This window comes from Sphaerodactylus townsendi, linkage group LG12 (genome assembly GCF_021028975.2).
Source record: "Sphaerodactylus townsendi isolate TG3544 linkage group LG12, MPM_Stown_v2.3, whole genome shotgun sequence".
NCBI classification, from domain to species: Eukaryota; Metazoa; Chordata; class Lepidosauria; order Squamata; family Sphaerodactylidae; genus Sphaerodactylus; species Sphaerodactylus townsendi.
This window is the reverse complement of record NC_059436.1, coordinates 30,361,791-30,380,959: the sequence shown is the minus strand read 5'-3', so window position 1 is coordinate 30,380,959 and position 19,169 is coordinate 30,361,791. Positions and strand designations below refer to the sequence as shown.

At 43.1% G+C, this 19,169-nt stretch overlaps 1 protein-coding gene across 1 annotated transcript in view; it reads right to left on the bottom strand.

Moving 5' to 3' along the window:
- The window catches only part of LOC125442276 (tetraspanin-15-like), a 97,865-nt gene that overhangs the window by 23,545 nt on the left and 55,151 nt on the right, over positions 1–19,169 (bottom strand). The window contains exons 4-5 of the mRNA XM_048513545.1: positions 17,629–17,724; positions 11,057–11,167 (exon numbers count right to left, since the gene is read on the bottom strand). Of these exons, the coding sequence (XP_048369502.1) occupies positions 11,057–11,167; positions 17,629–17,724 (207 nt within the window). The remainder of the gene's footprint in view (positions 1–11,056; positions 11,168–17,628; positions 17,725–19,169) is intronic.

Sequence of the window (19,169 nt, the reverse complement as noted above, 5' to 3'; positions counted from 1 at the left end):
ACGACACATGAATAGATGTGATTTAAAACCCTGCAAAAAAGCTACAAGAAATATGAAAGCAGATACGACTCTTCAGCTTGTTCTGTAGACTTTTCACTACGCTGCAAAAAACAAACAGCTGGCAAAACAGTAATAAAAGAATTTAATAAAGCACACCCATTGAACCATTGTCGGCTTTCTCACTTGTGAGTTGAGATTGAATAAGAACTAAGTGCACCGTTTACACTGACACAGCCACCAACCGAGGCCTTTGCTGCAGGAGAATGTTGAAGCCACCAGAGACCTAAAGTCTCTTGAAGGTGAGCTGAAGTTCTACTGTCCCTTTGTAGCTCTTCCAGAATCTGCCTGATTCTCACTATGCCATTTATATTGTACTGGACAGAAGGAGGCCTACATAAGTTGCAGATATTTTGAAAGTTTGCAATTGGTGCTCTAGTGCTATGTGCATTGGAGTGAAGGGAGAGAGAGAGGATTCAAACCTGGCTGTCCCAGAACCTAATCAGACTAGGACTGCCCAACTAACTCCAGCCATGACCCACTGCTTGCTGTCAGTAAATTCAGCAATGGGATTAAACAGGGGAGGGAAGACACTATGCTACACTGCAATGTCATTTCTGACCAAACACTGGAAGTGCCATAAGCACATAATGGTAACATCACTTCCGGTTTTCGGCCAATAATGACACTATAGAGTTGCATGATACCATTCTTCTCCTCTGTTCCCCTAGGACCCCTCTATAACCCCACTAAGCTTCCCACTGGTTGCAAGCAGGCTAGTCTGACACTCTAACCTAGGCTGACCAGATGTCCCGCTTTTGGCGGGACAGTCCCGCCTTCAAACAATTTGTCCCGTGTCACGCAGGTTTTTTCAAGTGTCCCTGGTTTTTTTAAGGCTGCCGCACTGCCTTCTGGGGTGCAAGGCAGTGCGGCAGCCTCCCGTGCATGGCGTTCTGGGGCGCTCCTGCGGCTGCGTGCGTGCGGCTGGCCATCCTGGTTCACACAGGTGACCATCTGGTCACCTTACTCTAACCACTACACTACCCAGCCTCCAATCTGTTTTTCGATCAACCTCTCTCTTTTGGCTGATAAATTTCTGTCCAGTTCTAGTGTTGCCAGTGTTCTAGAAATCTGAACACAATCTAGAGATTCAAGGAAGGACAGTCAGGAATACATATGTAGAAATTAACAGAATTTGGAATGTTCAGTTGCAAAAGAAGAGAACCTGTGGAAAGACCATGGCATTCCAGAAATCTAATGAAGGGTGAAACAGAACTGAGCCACTGAAGCTAGGCTACAGACTGCATGTGGCAAAAGAACTGGACCAGAGCTCTCAGAGTACTGGAAGGAACCACCCATGCAGAGGCTTCCATCCATGCAAAGGCCTTTTTAGACCCTTTGTGGACCAGACTTGATTTCTGCAAGTAACACACCGTGCACTGTCCCTTCTCTTCAGGATTCAGATGTTTGTGGTTTGAAGAACGAAAAATAATGACACTTTACATATACTCTTGCACTGGGAAAGCATGTGCTGCATTTCTCTGAAGTTTTTACTGCGAGAAGACTCCAACTTTATTATGGAATTCAATCACTTGTGAGGCAATCCAGTTGTAAAGCTTAAAAAAAAATACAATTCTTGCTCCCAAGCTGCAGACTAGAGAACACAGCCACTTCCATTTATTTATATATTATTATATATTTATTCCTTTCTGTTTTACAGCATTCAAGGTCTCTTACCACAGTCAACTTATTTTAAACAATAAAGTTAACAGTACAAAATTAAATCAACCATCAGGAAACAATCACAACCATCAGGAAACAATCACAACCCCCTAGCAACCAAGATTACAGAACCAAGCTGCATTCAAACCAAAGCAGAATGCATCAGAATTTAAAACCTGGTATATAAACAGCCTGTTTGGAGAGTGAGGAGGCAATTAGATCTCTTTAAAGGCCTTCTGGAAAAGAACTGTTTTTACTGGCCTCCAGAAAGCCATCCATATGGGCGTCAAGCCTAGGGATCTTTACCATCTCTCTTTCTCTCTCCTCTGGCCTCATCCGGCAATGGACCAGGAAGGCAAACAACTGGCCACGCCAAATCCCAGTTAACTAGTTGGCTGCCAAATTCTGCACAAGTTGTAGTAGGGTTGCCATCTCCAGGTTGTGAAATTACTGGAGATTTGGGGGCGGAGGACAAGCTTTGAGGAGTGGAGGGGCCTCAAAGGGTATAATGCCACAGAGTCTACCACCCAGAAGCAGCCATTTTCTCAAGGGGAACTAATTCTGTAATTTGGTAATCACTTGTAATTCCAGTATATTTTCAGGCCCCACCTGGAAGCTGGCAACTGCAGTAGTTACTGACCTATCCAGATCCAGTAGAGATGTTGCAGGAGCCTCACCTAATCATTACCCAGCCAGGCAACCAACAGCTTACGGGTGCATTGTGGCTCACAAACAAGGACGTGGGACTTTGCAAGGCGGATCCCATGTCCACGCCTATTGACTTGGCTATCACCAGTGTTCATTGCCGCCATTTATAGTCTGCCTTTCTCCCTGGAGCTGAATGAAGAAGGATTCAGAAGTTCAGGGCAAGGCTTGGATGCAGAAATAGAGACAGGGTGACCAGCTCTGGATTGGGAAATCCCTCGAGATTTGGGATGAAGCCCATGAAAGGCGGAATTTGGGCAGGGAAGGAACCTCAGCAAGGTATAATGTCACCGAGTCAAGAACAGCCATTTTCTCCATGGGAAATGGTCTCTTTTCTCTCGAGACCAGCTGTCATGTGTAACTGAAGTCAATCCCATTGTTTTCAGGAATGGTTTCCAGAATAAACTGGAAAAAGGTTCTCTCCCATTAAATACAGAGGCTAATCGTCCCTGATGGATTGATCCTAGATAGCTAGTGACCATATAGATAGGTTGTTCAAATACCTGGGCCTGTACTTATCTGTCTTTGACAACTAAAGACAAAAATAATAACATTGAGATAGCTGATTCTAAATGCTGAAGAGTGGTATTTTTACAAAGAAAATTCATAAGAGAGCCAGCGTGGTGTACTCTAATCTTCAAACCATAAGAGCAGATAAGAACATAAGAACATAAGAACAAGCCAGCTGGATCAGACCAAAGTCCATCTAGTCCAGCTCTCTGCTACTCGCAGTGGCCCACCAGGTGCCTTTGGGAGCTCACATGTAGGATGTGAACGCAATGGCCTTCTGCGGCTGTTGCTCCCGATCACCTGGTCTGTTAAGGCATTTGCAATCTCAGATCAAGGAGGATCAAGATTGGTAGCCATAAATCGACTTCTCCTCCATAAATCTGTCCAAGCCCCTTTTAAAGCTATCCAGGTTAGTGGCCATCACCACCTCCTGTGGCAGCATATTCCAAACACCAATCACACGTTGCGTGAAGAAGTGTTTCCTTTTATTAGTTCTAATTCTTCCCCCCAGCATTTTCAATGTATGCCCCCTGGTTCTAGTATTGTGAGAAAGAGAGAAAAATTTCTCTCTGTCAACATTTTCTACTCCATGCATAATTTTGTAGACTTCAATCATATCCCCCCTCAGCCGTCTCCTCTCCAAACTAAAGAGTGTACTCTAATCTGGAGAAACCGGGTTTGATTCCTCCTGTCAGATTAGCTTGTGCACTCCAACACATGCCAGCTGGGTGACCTTGGGTTATTCACAGTTCTTCGGAGCTCTCTCATCCCCACCTACCTCACAGGGTATTTGTTGTTGGGGGCGGGGGGAGGGAGGAGATTGTTAGCCCCTTTGAGTCTCCTGACAAGAGAGAAAGGGGGGATATAAATCCAAACTACTACTACTACTACTACTACTCTTCGAGTTTTCTTTCCTCTTCCTTGAGGCAAATCTGCTTCTCATCTTGGGGCCCCTTTCTACAATGCTGCATTTTATTTGATTCTTGAGCTGTACTTATAGAACACAGGCCAACAACCCCTCCCCCTCCCCCCAATTTACTGACAGGGAGTTAACCTCCTACCCCTGCCCCCCCCCCAAAAAAAATTAGGTAGATGAATGTCTTTCAACTGAAACATCTTTAATTCTCATATAGCAGAGTCGGATGGAACAAAATGTCAGCTTTCCTGATGGTGAGGCATTTTGAAGAAAAGTCTCTCTTTTATTCCTGGCCACTGTAAAAAACAGATTGAAATGCTCTTGGGTGTAATGAATACCCATGTGAAGCAATCGCAAACTCTTGTGCAGATTACATTTTAGGCAGGAGCCTGCCAATTCAGGTAGCCTGGAGGGAAGTGCAGACTGCGAGACCTAAATTAAATGCTATATTTTACGGTGGGTCAAGCCACACACACTGCTTCTTGGTGACTGCTATCAATGACATACTAGCAGCCTAAGAATAACACCAAAGGTGGTGACTGGGTGCCATAGGGAGCAGAGATAGCAACATACTAGGAAATTTATAAAATTATGAACAATTAAGGGAAAGGGAGAAATTATTCCCTATCAGTGCCCTATCACTGTTAACACTGGAAATTGCCACTAGAAGAATCAACAAGTATAGAAAGATTTGGGGAACTGAAGAGGCATTGATCCAAAGGATTCATGGATTAACTTCAAGCAAATTGCACCCAAAGCACCAAACTAGTCAAGACAATGTGCTCTTTCATATACAAAAATATTCCTGAATTCACCCACCCAGGAAACTCTCCCAGGATTTTTATAGTGTATTCATTTCTACCCTGTTTTTTTCCCAATGGAGACCAAAGTAGCTCACAGCATCATTTACTCCACCTCAATTTTATCCCACCCCCCCCCACCCCCAGAAATCTGTGAGGTAGGTTAGGCTGGGAGAGGGTAACAGCCAAATCTAATTGGCAGCTGGGGACAGCACCGCCCCACCGCCTCCAGAGGGCTTTCCCATGGCCAGCTTCTGGGTCAGGCACTGTGGAGCCATGCGGCACCTGGCATCCTGGGTAACTTGCTCCTCTACCAGCACATTTCTCCTTTCCGCTGGCAGAAAGGGTATTTCTGACAACACAGGGGTCTGCCAGCTCCAGAGGGGGATCCCCCCCCAGGGATTGGGCTGCCAGTGCCTCAGTATCTCCATGATGAATGGGGATTTGAACCTGAATTTCCCAAATAATTGTTGAACACAAACCATAACACTATCTTAGTTGGTAGCTTTCTTGATGTTCTGCTCTTGATGTTCTGCTCTCTTCCAAACACAACTTGAGATCTCTGAATCAGAAGCCACCTAAAAAAACACATCACCTACAGTTCAAGATGCACTGTGGCTGAAAGACATGTTAAACCTTCTTAGATGGCCTGTATGGACATTTCCAACTCTATGATTCTATTATTCAAAAGACACACTCAGTTGACAAAAGAAGTGTTTTACTAAATCATCTGTCTTATTTGCAAAATCTTTCAGATATAAGCTGAGAGAGTGTGTCACATTTTGGTCCAACAGGGATATGTATAAAAAGAAGTTGCGAAAGTCTTCCAATGCCAAACAAATTAACAAGTGTGTCGAAATGTAAGGTCTGTTTTGTGCAGAGAAGAGCCCTCTGCAAGCCCTGTGGTCAGAGAACAGCCCCGAGGTAAGTGTTCCATGGGTAATGGGCCACTGTTGCCAATATTTCATCCATAATATGGAACACAAAAGAATGATTTGTGTGATATTTTTCCAAGGTTTCAAATAGATCACCTTCCTTTCTTTCCTACCACGTTTCCTAGAGGCAAACTGAGGCAGAAGCAGAGAAAAATAGTGTGTTCATACTTGTGCTTGTAGATGTAAACATGTGTGGGAGAGTGTCACAAACTCGTGAAAGAGCATGCTCACGTATTGTGCAGCTGCACAGGCAACCCTGTGAAGTGACCACCTAGCTCTGTACTTTTGATTCCAGCCTGGCAGTGACTCACCAGAATCTTAGGCACAAGAATGGTCTCTCTCAGGCTCGTTTCCTAGGATCCTTTCCAGCCGGTAGTGATATGCTGGGGTTTCGTGTGTAGATCTCTATACTCTGCACATAATATTGTTGGTGCTGCCAGGGCCAATCAGCTTGGTTTGTTCCAGGACCAGTTTCACTTCACTGCCCACCTTCACTTGCTAGCTTTGAAATAGTTACATAGAAGTAAATTAACAGAAATTAGTATTGTGCTGGGATTCCTATATCATTATGTCTCTTCTTTGTGTGATATTAATCAAAAGCAAGGAAAAAGCTTAATTAATACATAACGTAATACCAACCAAGTATTTCCACACTATAATTTTAAAAATTTCACTAACATTAGTCTACACAATTGAGCACAAACTGCTAAGTGGCACATTGCCTTTCAGATGTGGTTTCTTTCAAGTCTCAGATAGACTCAACACAGCCTCCTCTGAGTAAGCAATGAATGAGGTCTTCAAGAGAGATCAGCAGGACGCCCCATTCAGACTGCAAGAAGCATGCATTTTGTCTTAATGCTGATTTGGAGGAAGGCCAGGAATTGGTACTCTGTTTTTCTTGCTCCTCTGTGCAAAAAAAAGATGAAAAAAGCAGCAGCTATATTCCAGCTGTGGATTACAAATTTATGTATTTATTTAAAACCCACTTCAAAGGTGACTGCTAAAAGCAGAAATACATATCATATATCATTACCATCCTAAGACAACAAAACCTACAGCACACATCTGAGAAAGAAATAACAATATAGTCTTAATTGTTCCTATAAAAAAATCCAGGAAGCTGGGGCAACTCTTTTAAAAATTGTGCATGTGCATAAAATACCCTCTCCTCACTGAACTAAGAGATGCCCTGCTGAATTCTGGACCAGCTGCAGTTTTCAGGTCATCTTCAAGGGACGCCCTATGGGAAACATATCACAGCAATCTAGTCGCTTCCTTCCAGGGCTCCCGGACCATGCCTCACCCAAGTATGTACTCCTTCCTAAGCTGAAGCTTCTTTAATTCCTTATCCCTCCAAACTGAAATATGTGGCGGATGTTTCTTCCAAAATTCTCCAACTTTGCAGCAATAGCAATGCAAACTGTGAAATCCACTCTAAAAGCCAAAACTATCTCCTACTCTGACAAACTGGCTGGCTGAGAAGAATCGCCAGTGACAACAGCCAGTCATGTTTGGAGAATGTCTGTACAAATTAGCATCTCAGCTGTAAACTTATTGCGACTGTTTCTAGCGCGCTCCATTGAGATAAGAACATAAGAACATAAGAACATAAGAACTAGCCTGCTGGATCAGACCAGAGTCCATCTAGTCCAGCATTCTGCTACTCGCAGTGGCCCACCAGGTGCCTTTGGGAGCTCACATGCAGGATGTGAAAGCAATGGCCTTCTGCTGCTGCTGCTGCTCCTGAGCACCTGGTCTGCTAAGGCATTAGCAATCTGAGATCAAGGAGGATCAAGATTGGTAGCCATAGATTGACTTCTCCTCCATAAATCTGTCCAAGCCCTTTTTAAAGCTATCCAGGAGATGGGCAAAGCCCTGCTCCCACTCCTGGTCTAGTTCATGAAACTGCCAGAATATGTTATTTATATTTTGATTATTCCATTTCTTTCGTAAACATCACAGTGTTTAGTTCAGATCCCTAGAACTAAAGGGATGGGCGGTGGGCAACCTGGGAGAGAAGTGCTGGGAAGCCCAACATCTTCTGCATCTATAAAAAGGTCAGGCAAAGCTCAGGTGTGATAGAATGAAGAAAGAGAAGGCAGCATTCTCCATAGAAGGAAAGGGCACAGGGGCAGTGGTATGGACCAGAAGAATACTGCTTGCTGCATTTGGACAGAACAGCTGTTTTGGCTGCTGGTCCCAAAGAAATGAGGGGCTTGAGGTGCGGGAAATATTTCCAGTCGCTAATAAATTAATTTTGCTGCAAATTAGGCAAGGTAAGGGCGGGAAGAAAGGGGAAATGGTGAGAGGCTTTAACTTATTTTAAGCAGTTTCTATTTACTTTTCTTACTTTTTTTTAAAAAGAGGGAAATCCCAAGCTTGTGAGCCCGTCTACTCAGTAGATCCAAGGCTCAGCACACTGACTTCTTGGAGCTTGCTGAGCTCACCAGCCCACAACACCTGGGAAGATCTGCATATTTTTGTGCCATCTCTATGGACCACGAACTGTTTCACCAAAAATGGAAATGGGATCAAAAGAAGAACCTAACTGAAAAATGAGCAGATTCATAGGCGGTTGCAATTCAGGGACAACAGCAATGACCAGCAGTGGTCTGCTTGGGAGGAGAATCCCCACACACACACACATAATAATAGGGTAAGAGGGTTTTACAAAGCATTTTGCTCCCTGGCTGCAGAGGTCAGATTGAGCTGCACACAACTATTGTGTGATATTGATCATATGTATTTGCTGAGCAGCTTAGAGAGAATATTGAGCATTGGGTTTGTAAAAGTCTCCTGCTGCGTGCCTTTCAAGCGGCAGCTTGGCACCCCACAGCAGTTGGAGCCTTTGAGGATAAGAACCACGACACTTCAAAAGCAATGGCACAATTTGGCTGGCCCCTACCGGGAGGTGACAACTGTACCTTTTTGAAAAGTTCTGCTAATCCCCACCTTGGGACTTCATTTTTAGAACAAACCTGTGGAGTTTTAGTCAGCCCTGAAAACACCACAGCAGCAGCTCTTCAAGACGCAGCCATTTCTGGATTGCTTCAGTTGGGTTTCATTGAGACTTTGGCATACATCACCCCTTTTATCTTGCCCTGATAAAACATGCCTAGTGATGGCTTATGTACTGGGGGTTTATATGAGATTTGTATTTTCTCTGAAGTAAAAACAAGAGACTAGTAGATTGAGTACGGTATTGGCCACTTGATGCCATAGGGAGCGATTCCCTTTAACTCTGGAAAGTAGTCTACATCCTGAGTATAAACATCCAAGGAAGGGATTGCAAAATGATCCCAAAACTAATTAGAAATGCTATTCTTCACAATAATCACCTGTTGTTGGACATCCATGCCCCAAAGAAGAAGAAGAAGAAGAAGAAGAAGAGTTGCATTGATATCCCACCTTTCTCTCCTGTAAGGGGCTGACAATCTCCTTTCCGTCCCCCCCCCCCACAACAACAAACACCCTGTGAGGTCAGTGGGGTTGACAAAGGGGCTGACAATCTCCTTTCCGTCCTCCCCTTCCCCCCCCACAACAACAAACACCCTGTGAGGTCGGTGGGGTTGAGAGAGCTCCGAAGAACTGTGACTAGCCCAAGATCACCCAGCTGGCATGTGTTGGAGTGCACAGGCTAATTTGAATTCCCCAGTTAAGCCTCCACAGCTCAAGTGGCAGAGTGGGAAATCAAACCCGGTTCCTTCAGATTAGAGTACACCTGCTGTTAACCACTACGCCACTGCTGAAGTATACTTTTCTGATTTTCTCTGAATAATATGGAAATTATTGGTACCACCTTACACTCAATGGTACCACCTTACACTCTACATTCTAAATTGCATTGGACAGTACCTGCAAAATAATACAATTCTTCAGGACAAAGATGCTCCCTTTTATCCTTGTTCTGCCAACATCAAGCTACCAGCACAGTCTACACAGTCTGCCCATCTCGACTGTTCATGAGAACAGAGAAAATATGTTGTGAACGCCCAATACAAACATCAGAACTTGCAGTCAGGAGAGACATCAAAATAAAGAGGAAACATTTCAAGTCTTCATGAGTCATCAAGAAGCAAAAGCCTTCATTAAAGTGCTAGAGCATTTTTCTGTGCGCCTCCAGGTGAAATCAGAATTTGAAAACTAAAATGCAGGTTCTCCCAAGGGCTCCTTTCAAGTTAGTCACACTACATAGAGTTGGAGAACTTTCTTGACATTTGGGAAATTGTTTTCTGCTAGTCTGGCACTTCAAGGCAGCACCCTCTGTGGTTTGTTGTGTTTTACACCTTGACGGGATCATATATGAATGTTCAGAGAAAATGTGCAGTTTCTCTTCTCTGTGTGATTTATACCCACACTCTCAACCTTTCCAAGCTTCTGAGAATGCTTACAGTAATACAAAAAGAAAGAAACAAATGAAAAAGGCTAAAATAACATTTTCAACAACCACCACAACAGAGCCCCATACACTGCTTCTGTTAAAGTTAAATGTCTGGGTGAAAAGAAAGAGCCAGATGAACCTTGCTAGACGAGGGTGCAATCATGGGTAAGAATATGGATCTGCTAATGAATTGACTAAAGAGCACTCATACATCTTCTGCCTTTCGTTGTTTGTACTTTGCAAGATGCTGTACTTCTGTGAAATCCCAAGGATCTACTTTCTAGATCAGGGGTAGGGAACCTGCGGCTCTCCAGATGTTCAGGAACTACAATTCCCATCAGCCCCTTTCAGCATGGCCAATTGGCCATGCTGAAAGGGGCTGATGGGAATTGTAGTTCCTGAACATCTGGAGAGCTGCAGGTTCCCTACCCCTGTTCTAGATAAACATAAAAATACTCCTTTGTGCAAGTACCTGGTCATTACTGACCCATGGGGTAATGTCAGACCATGAAGTTTAGTAGGCAGACTTTGTTTATGAGGTGGTTTGCCATCGCCTTCCCCAATCATCTAGACTTTGCCCCTAGCAATCTGTGTACTCATTTTACTGACCTCGGAAGGATGAACAGCTGAGTCAAGTTTGAGCCGGCTACCTGAAACTGACTTCCATCAGGAGTGAATTTAGGTCATAAACAGAGTTTTTCTACACTACTGCAGATTATTTATTCAACCATCCAGATATGCCCCCCAGACACTACGCCAATGTATCTGGAGTGGTGGTGGCCGGCCCTCCATCATCAGAAGAAGCTGCGTGTCATCAGCATATTGTTGACAACCCAGCCCAAAGCTCCAGAGAAGCTGAGCCAGAAGCAGCATGTAGAGGCTAAACAACATTGGAGAGAGGATGGTCCCCTGTGGCACATGCTGCCAAGATGTCCCCTCTCCAAGTGTCACCTGCTGTCCCTGGTCCTGGAGAAACAAGGTCAACCATTGCAAGCCTGTACCCCGAATCCCAGCATCAGCGAGGCCATGGGTCATAAGAGCAACCATCTCTTCCTTTTAGCAGCAATTATGCACAGTCCTTTCATCTTACCTTCCTGCAGCAAGTGTAGGGCACCCCGCAAGCCAGAGGGCCGCTGCTGTTGCATGCATGATATGGATTAACATCCCAATCTGTGAATTCATCACCTCCACAGCAGGAAAACTGAAACAAGAGAGGAGAGTCATTTGGGTCACAAAATCAGGAAGTCCTAGCAAGAACTTGGAGAATCAGTTCTCTCTTGGAGAGAATGACTGCTTTGGGGTGATGGACTTTATGACATTATACCCTAAGGAGGGGGTTTTTTTGCCACAAACTTCACCTTCCCCAAGCTCCACACCTAAATTTCCACAAATTTCTTAACCCAGAGTTGGCAACTCTACTTGAGACTTGCATATTTGAAGGACCATCTGTCTCAAAAGCAGCCTACATTTCAGCTTAGGTCAGTGCAGTTTTATTCGTACTGCCTCCTCTGACAGCACTCCCATGTTATGGAATGGTCTGCCAGAGAAAAAGTGTAGATATTTAGAAAGTTGTGCAAAGCTGACTCTGTTCCAATAGGCTTTTCTAAGGAACAACTGATTGAACTTAACTGGCTGGTGGCCTGTTCTGCCTTTGAAATTCCCTGAAATAAGAAAGTAATGTCCTCCAGAGCTTTAAGATTAATGGCAGATACTGCGTAAGCTAAATTGGGCAAATTTAGTAATTTGTTCTTGCAGATTTGTAAGTATAATACAGTTTATGCCTTTTTTTGCTGATAAGCTATGATTTTATGATTGTAACAAATGTATAAGTTTTAATGTTCTTAGCCATTTCATGCTAGGAAAAAAACCAAGGGCTATGATTCAGTGGTAGAACTCTGCATGCAATAGATTCCAGGTTCAGTTCTGGCATCTCCAGTTAAAAGGGTCAGGGAACAAGATTGCCAAATATGGTTTGGGAAATTCTTGGAGATCCGGTGGGGGAAATGACTGGGAAGGACTGACATTGGAAGGAAGCTCAGTAGCAATGTGATGTCACAGAGTCTCAGGGGCATAGCTACATGGGGGTCAGGGGATGCGCGTTGCACTGGGTGCATGCCTCGGGGGCAGCAAAAATTTCAGGTTTGTTTTTGTATTTTTGTAGTGTTTTTCAGTTTGTGGCCTGCAGGGGGTGCAGTTTTTAGGCTAGCAGCACCAAAATTTCAGTTTTTGGGAGACTCTTTGGATGATACCACCCAAGTTTGGTTTAGGGGATCCAAAGTTATGGACTCCCAAAGGAGGTGCCCCCATCCCCCACTGTTTCCAATGGAAGCTAATAGGAGATGGGGGCTACACATTTGAGAGTCCATAACTTTGGACCCCCAGAACCAAACTTCACCAAACCTGGCTGCTATCATCAGGATAGTCTCCTAAAGATACCCTGAAATGTTGATGCTGTTAGCCTAAAGACTGTGCCCCCTGCAGGCCTAAAACTAAAAAAAACACAAACAGACATGGGAGTGGGCAGCAAAACTCAGATTTTGCACCGGACTCCCTTTTCCCTAGCTACGCCTCTGCAGCCTGCTCTCCAAAGCTGGCATTTCTTCCAGGGGAACTGATCCTTCTGGATATCAGTTGTAATTCTGGGAGAACTGTAGGACTAGGAATTCCATCCTCTAGGTGGGGGCTGGAATTATCCCAGAATCACAACTGATCTCCAAATGACAGAGATCAGTTACCTGGAGAAAATGCCAGACTCAATGTTATATCAGAGGTTATGAGAAATGGAAGTCCCTCCTCTGGCTCCACCCCTAAATCTCTAGGAATTTCCCAAGCCTGAGTTGACAACCCTATCCAGCTCCAACTTGGAGGTTCATAACCCTAGTACAGGTGATGTGGAGGACCCTGCAGAGCTACTGCCAATCAGAATAGACAATACTGACCTTGACAGATCAATGCCCTGCATCAGTATAAAGCACCTTCATTGTTCGGGATGCAAATAGTTTAGTAAATAAATCAGCTTTGCTTCTGGAAAGTGGTTGACATTTCTGCAACCATACACTACAACAGCTTGCCGTCCTTGTCTTCAAGTAAGTAAATTTTGCAGGTGCACAGAAAGCCAGTTGCTTCCTTGTTTCCCCTGTTGCTTCCTTTTCTCTCTAAGCAGGTCTAATTCATCTAAAACCTCATGCATCCTTTTACACTGCACTTCTAGTTATGAAGGCTTTATTTAGTGGCAAGCAGATATGTTTTAGTTGCTATAACATCCCATTAATATACAGGAATTGCATGAATTGTAAAATGGAAAGCTTTATTTAAATCAGTCTTTTCTTGGTTATTTTAATCACCTTGATTTTGGGACCCTGCAGTGATGGAGATATATGAACTATTTTTGTGTCCTAGCTCAAATCTTCCAACAATATTTTATTCTTCTTTGTTTTCCACTTTTGCGTTCTGGTCACCTATGATTATCAGAACATTGTGTTTAGGTGTGCAATCATTTTTTTTCCTGGACACTTGCATAAAAGCTTTCAATGTCTCCCTCATCAGCATCTGTAGTTCGGGCATAAATTTGAACCATGGTTATATTGACTACCATGAAGTCTAATTAATATTATCCAGTCAGATGTTGCATTATGGTCAATGACTGCTTATACTGCATTTTGTCATACTATTAGAGCAACTCTGTTTCTTCTGTGTTTGTCAAACCTTGAGAGAAACATCTTGTAATTTTCTGATTTAAAAAATGCTCCAATCCACTCTAGTTCACTGATTCCCACAATTTCAATGTTTTGAGCATACCTTGATCTCATACTTTTCACATTCTGTGTTCCTAATTCATACGTCAAACAGTTTTGGACTTTCCCTTTGCATCTATTCATGTCAACAATTGAATGTCCTTTCAGTTTTAGTCCAGTTGCATAATTAAGAACAGCACTGCTCTTCATTTGACATCCTTGTAACACCATTCACCTGGTGCCGTTTTCAAGAACTTTGTAATATATAAGAATTTACACCCTTGAGTCTCATTAGTAGATCCTTTCCAGGAGGCAGAAAGGAAATATTTCTCAAGGAATGTAAAATTCAGAACAAGCCGTCTCCATTCCTGTATCAGGGCAGGGGTGAATCTGCGCAGGCTAATAACATGCAAAATTGTTCATGCTACTCCAATTCTGCAATTTTTCAGGGGTGTAATTCAATCTGCTTGAAGAATCCATCATTTCTTCAGGCAATCAAAAGATTGCAGTGCCAATTACAGAGGCTTGTCCTCCTGTCCAGAATGCAGATGCGTAAGTGTCTTGCAGAGCTTCTGTTACTCTTGCAACATTTAATGGAAATTACAGCTAACTTGGACATGAGAGAACACAAAGGAAATCAGCCCCAATTGTAACAAAAAATGAACACAGAACATATGATCTAATATTGCTTTCCCTAGGACAACTCTCCTATGCTACATGTGTCCAGGAAGGTGCTCACTTCAAAAAGATCAACAGCTCACAGGGGACAGCAAATACTGTCTTGTGGTGGGTCTTCCATGTACCTACCACCAGGCCTGATTTCTCACCCTTGAGGAATTAAAAAGTAAGAGAAAAAATGCCCCCTACAAATGCACTAGGAATTTCCCTGAGTCTTTGTAGATAAAGACCATAGAAACTAGATGTGTCACCCAAAAGTGACGTCACATCCTCCCAAACTTCACTCTTTCCAGGCACCATCCCCCAAATCACCCATCATTTGCCAAAGTAGTCTTGGGAACCCTACTTGTTGTAATCTACCAGGTTGCCACTTTGTCCCCACCAGTGTATGAAGCATGGTGAAGAGTTACAAAAGATGATACTGTTATGGAAGGGTTAATATTTGGAGGAGAAGCCATTTGTCTCCTGGTGAAATCCAGAAGAAGAACCAGTTGTATTGTAAGATGGTAGTTGGAATGACTGAAGTAAGGCCCAAATTGTATAATTCTTATACATAATTGCCTATGAGATGAAATGTGCGACATTGAATCCCCAGCCAATGGATGCACAGGAGCGGGTGACAGTCCATTGGACTTCGGCATCTTCCAGATTCACACATGACATTTTCCCCTTTTTGAGAAATATATTACTTATAAGACTGCACGTAAATTTTGCAGTGGATGCTTTAAGGAAGAGAAAACAATACAGAAGGTAAGAAAGACCATTTGCATTGGTGCCACCCGGCTATGAAGATAAAGGGGCTCAGATGAGTGTGGGAGACTCAAAAATCCCACTGAACATCCAACTCAAAGTCCTTGTGGTGTCATGCAAAAAAACACAAACATTCTGTAATGAGTAAAATGGCCCTTGGGGCCATAACAAGAGCAGCATCTCTTACAGACTCTGATGTAGGGCTGCCTATAAAAGCTGGAACGATTCAAGAATTTTAAAAAAAGGATACTGGCCTACCTTGGTGTCAGCTATGCTAAAGAATCAGTAATGCCATGGGAAAGCAGTCAGTTTGACCACGCAATTTGACGGGAAGCTTTGTCCTTGAAGAAAGCATTCAATAGGTGACCCAACTCAGGTTGAAGTCATATAATACAGAAATAATTTGTGTGCTTGTACAATCTGGCATTCTTTTTACCATGTCAAATGGGTTAAAATGAATACCCAGTGAAGAATCCCAGTGAAATGTTATCTTTTCATATCTTTTTTTATACAGCCCTGTAAAAGAAATCAGTTTCTCAGCACTGAAGGTTACCAGGATCCAGCTAGATGTTTCCTCACTGATAATAGAAGAATGACCTTGAGTTGCCTTACACGGTGGGGGTGGGGTGAAAAATATGGTTTCTTTGTACAGTGATGACAAGCACCACAGATGAAAGGTTCTATTCAAGTAGATTATGGTGATCTGAATGTGGATTGTAAAGGTTTTAGCATTAAGCTCACCAAGGAGCTAGGGTGTTCCATATCTACTAAACACAAGCTGGTGCCGTTTCTGAAGATCAATTAAAAGTTTCTAATGCCTCTCTAATTCTCCCAATTGTTTCTCCTTTCGGATTGAATTAGAAAATACCCCCACTCACCAGTTTCATCAGAGCTCTTTTTACGCCCTCCCGTCCAGTAGCAAGACCGGCCTGGTGCTTTGTAATTAATCCACAAGGCTTCCTGCCTCTCAATTATTCTATTTCATTCAGCTGGAGGAAGGTTATTCACCCACAGGAGGCATTCATTTTAAAAGCTTATCAAAACCCAATGCCTAACATGCTATTTTCTAGCCCTGAGTAACTCACACATCCATATAAGCACCCGCCATTGGGAGAGTTCATCTCACAGTATCAGAAAGAAAAGCAAATGTCTCGATAACTTTTCAGATCACCAATTAGGCAGAGAATTGCAGGACCTGAGAAGACCCTAGCTGGATCAGGCTAAAGGTTCTGCTTCAACATCACTTGGTTTTTATTTTGTTTTTTTCCCCAAATGCCAAGACTACCTTTCTGACACTCAAGAAGGTTTACAATGCAATCAAAAACTATCAGAGCACGAACATCTTAAGAACTATGAGCCAAAGGTTAATCTGAAAAGTTTCTTACCACATCCAGAACTGTGTTTAAAAACCTTAAATTTCTAACATACTCTTGAATTTAAAGGTGACTGCTACATCACTCTGAGATTTGTTTTCAGAACCTATTGTATTTATGTGTATGTGTCTGTGTAGGATATGGGAATTACCACCAACAGAGCTTGTTGGCTTGACTTTAGTTGGTATGGGGCTCATAAGGAATGAAAGAGCCCTTCAGGTAAGCTGGCCCCAAGCCCCAAAGGTTTAAAGGTGAAGACCAGAATTTTGAATTGCATTTGGACACAAAAATGGCCACCAATCGTTGAAAAGAATTGGCTGGAAATATTCCCAATGACCACCACCTGTTAAGAACCTGGGACTAACACAGTTGAAGTAGAGTGTCTCCCTGCATGAGCCCAAGAACCAATTCAGATCTTCACCGTTCCTGTATGTGATAGAAATTATTGCTGAATGTTCATTCTGCAATTTAAATTTGAAGTGAAGTTACAACAATTAGCATCTGGCAGGGGGCGGGGGAATAATGCTATTGAGTCCAGAGTCTAAAATTATCCAACTGTGCCACCACCAATATCACTATTAAAGATACAGAAGGCTGTCCTCTTTGGCATTCAGCCATATTATCCTATTTATATTAATATGACCTGATCTCGCCCCCGCCCCCCCGCAAAAGAAGTCCACATCTAAGATGCCACAGCTTCCCAAAAGGTTTCAAATTATCAGAAAAATCAAACATTATAATCTGCTCAAGTGGTACTTAATAATATACACACAAACACAGCTAAACACAATACTTAGCCTCAGAGGCAAGTTTTGAACACAGTAGTAATTTTCAGCTGCAAAAAGCATGGGTGGGGGGGGGGGATCTGGAGGCTTTCCAAAAAAGCACTTGAACTCTTTATTTCAAAAAAGAGAAGGAGCAAAACACTGGGAAGGATTTTGTGATTCTCTCAAAACCCTTGAATCTATTTAAGACGTTTAAATCATGCTGATGCACAGAAGCTACTTCGTGGGCTGAAATGGATTACAGAACGAGATGGGACAATTAGAATGCAGCTGTTCTGGAGTCAGCCACAACATTCAGGAGCTCCACCTCTCCCAGGTGCCATTTAGAAAGCAACAACGCACCTTCTGCTGCACAAAGTCCAAAATATTTTTGAAGTCCAGGTCATCATAATAGTGCCTTATTCCGTCCTGAACGCTGGCATGGAAGACTGCATTCATCTGGAAAGGAACGGAATTTCACATGTACAAATCACTCTTCCATTACAGACACCAGGTCAACAACACCTTTGTCTTCATAACAATCCCAAATTTTGTGCTGTCAGGAATCAGATGCTAAAAACTCCCACTTAATAGTGCCTTTCAAAAGGTTACAGTTTGAAACAACGACAGACAATTCCATTTAGAGCTTTGCTTCTCTGGATCTTTAAAAAGAGATATTGGGAGATAATGTTTACACAAATACAGAAACATAGTTGTGGGATTCGAAGACTCTGCTTCCTAATATGCTTTCTTCAGAGGCAGACACTCTCTGAACTGTATTGTTGAAGGCTTTCACGACCGGATTCAACTGGTTGTTGTGGGTTCTCCAGGCTGGCGGACAGCCATGCACCAAGTCAGAATTTGGGCTTCCTAGCTCACATTTGTCTACTCTTAACTGGTACTGGCTCTCCTTCAACTTCTCAGACAGGGGTCTCCTTCCCAGCCCTGCTGCTGGACAAGGCCCTTTGAATGGAGGTATTATGGATGCAGTCTTAAGGATTCTGGGTCCCTGGGCAAAAGTCCTTTACTCTCATTCCACCCACTCTGAAGAACAAAAAAGCATCCAGTTTTCACAATGCATGTCCTTTCAACAATGTACTGCAGTTTGCATTTTGACTTTACTCTATATTCCACCAGCATTGTCAATCATCCCAACTGGTCACTGGGGACCCTCAAGTGGCCCATAGCAATTGCCCAAGATGCCCCATTGGCAAGACTGTCCCTGCATAGATGGAATCTGAGACCATCCAAAGCTGGTGCTCAGGCAATGAGCTATGTCTCTTCTCTACCTTGTTTGGTGATAACGGCATCTTTTAAAGTGTGGAAGCAATGGAATAATTTGATATATCCCCCCCCCATTAAAAAAACAGATATGCAAATAGAGATGCAAAATTGCAAGGGGAAAAGGCCGCTTTGTACTGCTTTTCAATTTTTAAGCAGGTGCTTTTGATCATTTAATTATGCCTGTGTCTTCCGTTGACAAAAAAGAGGGCGAGGGGAGGAAAGATGGCTGCAATCAACCCCCTCTACAGTTCCTAGAGCATATATCCTCAGGGTTACTTTGACACGTTGGATGCTTCAGATTAAGTTGTAATTGAATATAAAATGGGTTGAGCAGATGCTTCAGTAGGTTTCTACTCCCCTCAAAGCAGAACTTCTGCTGGATGGAGGCCCTCCCCCTCAAGACATCTGTGGCTTGTCTCCTGATGAAGCCCACCAGGCACTAATGTTGAGAAATATTAATGAAGGTAACCGGTTAGGTTTGATTCTCTTTTTTCCTTACCTTTTTCTCACACATTTCTTTTGCCTAATTAATTCTGACATGAAAATTATAGAGGCCGAATTCAAAGAATTAACAATGAATAAAAGCAGAGGAATTCTTGAAAAACAGAGAAGACACAGAA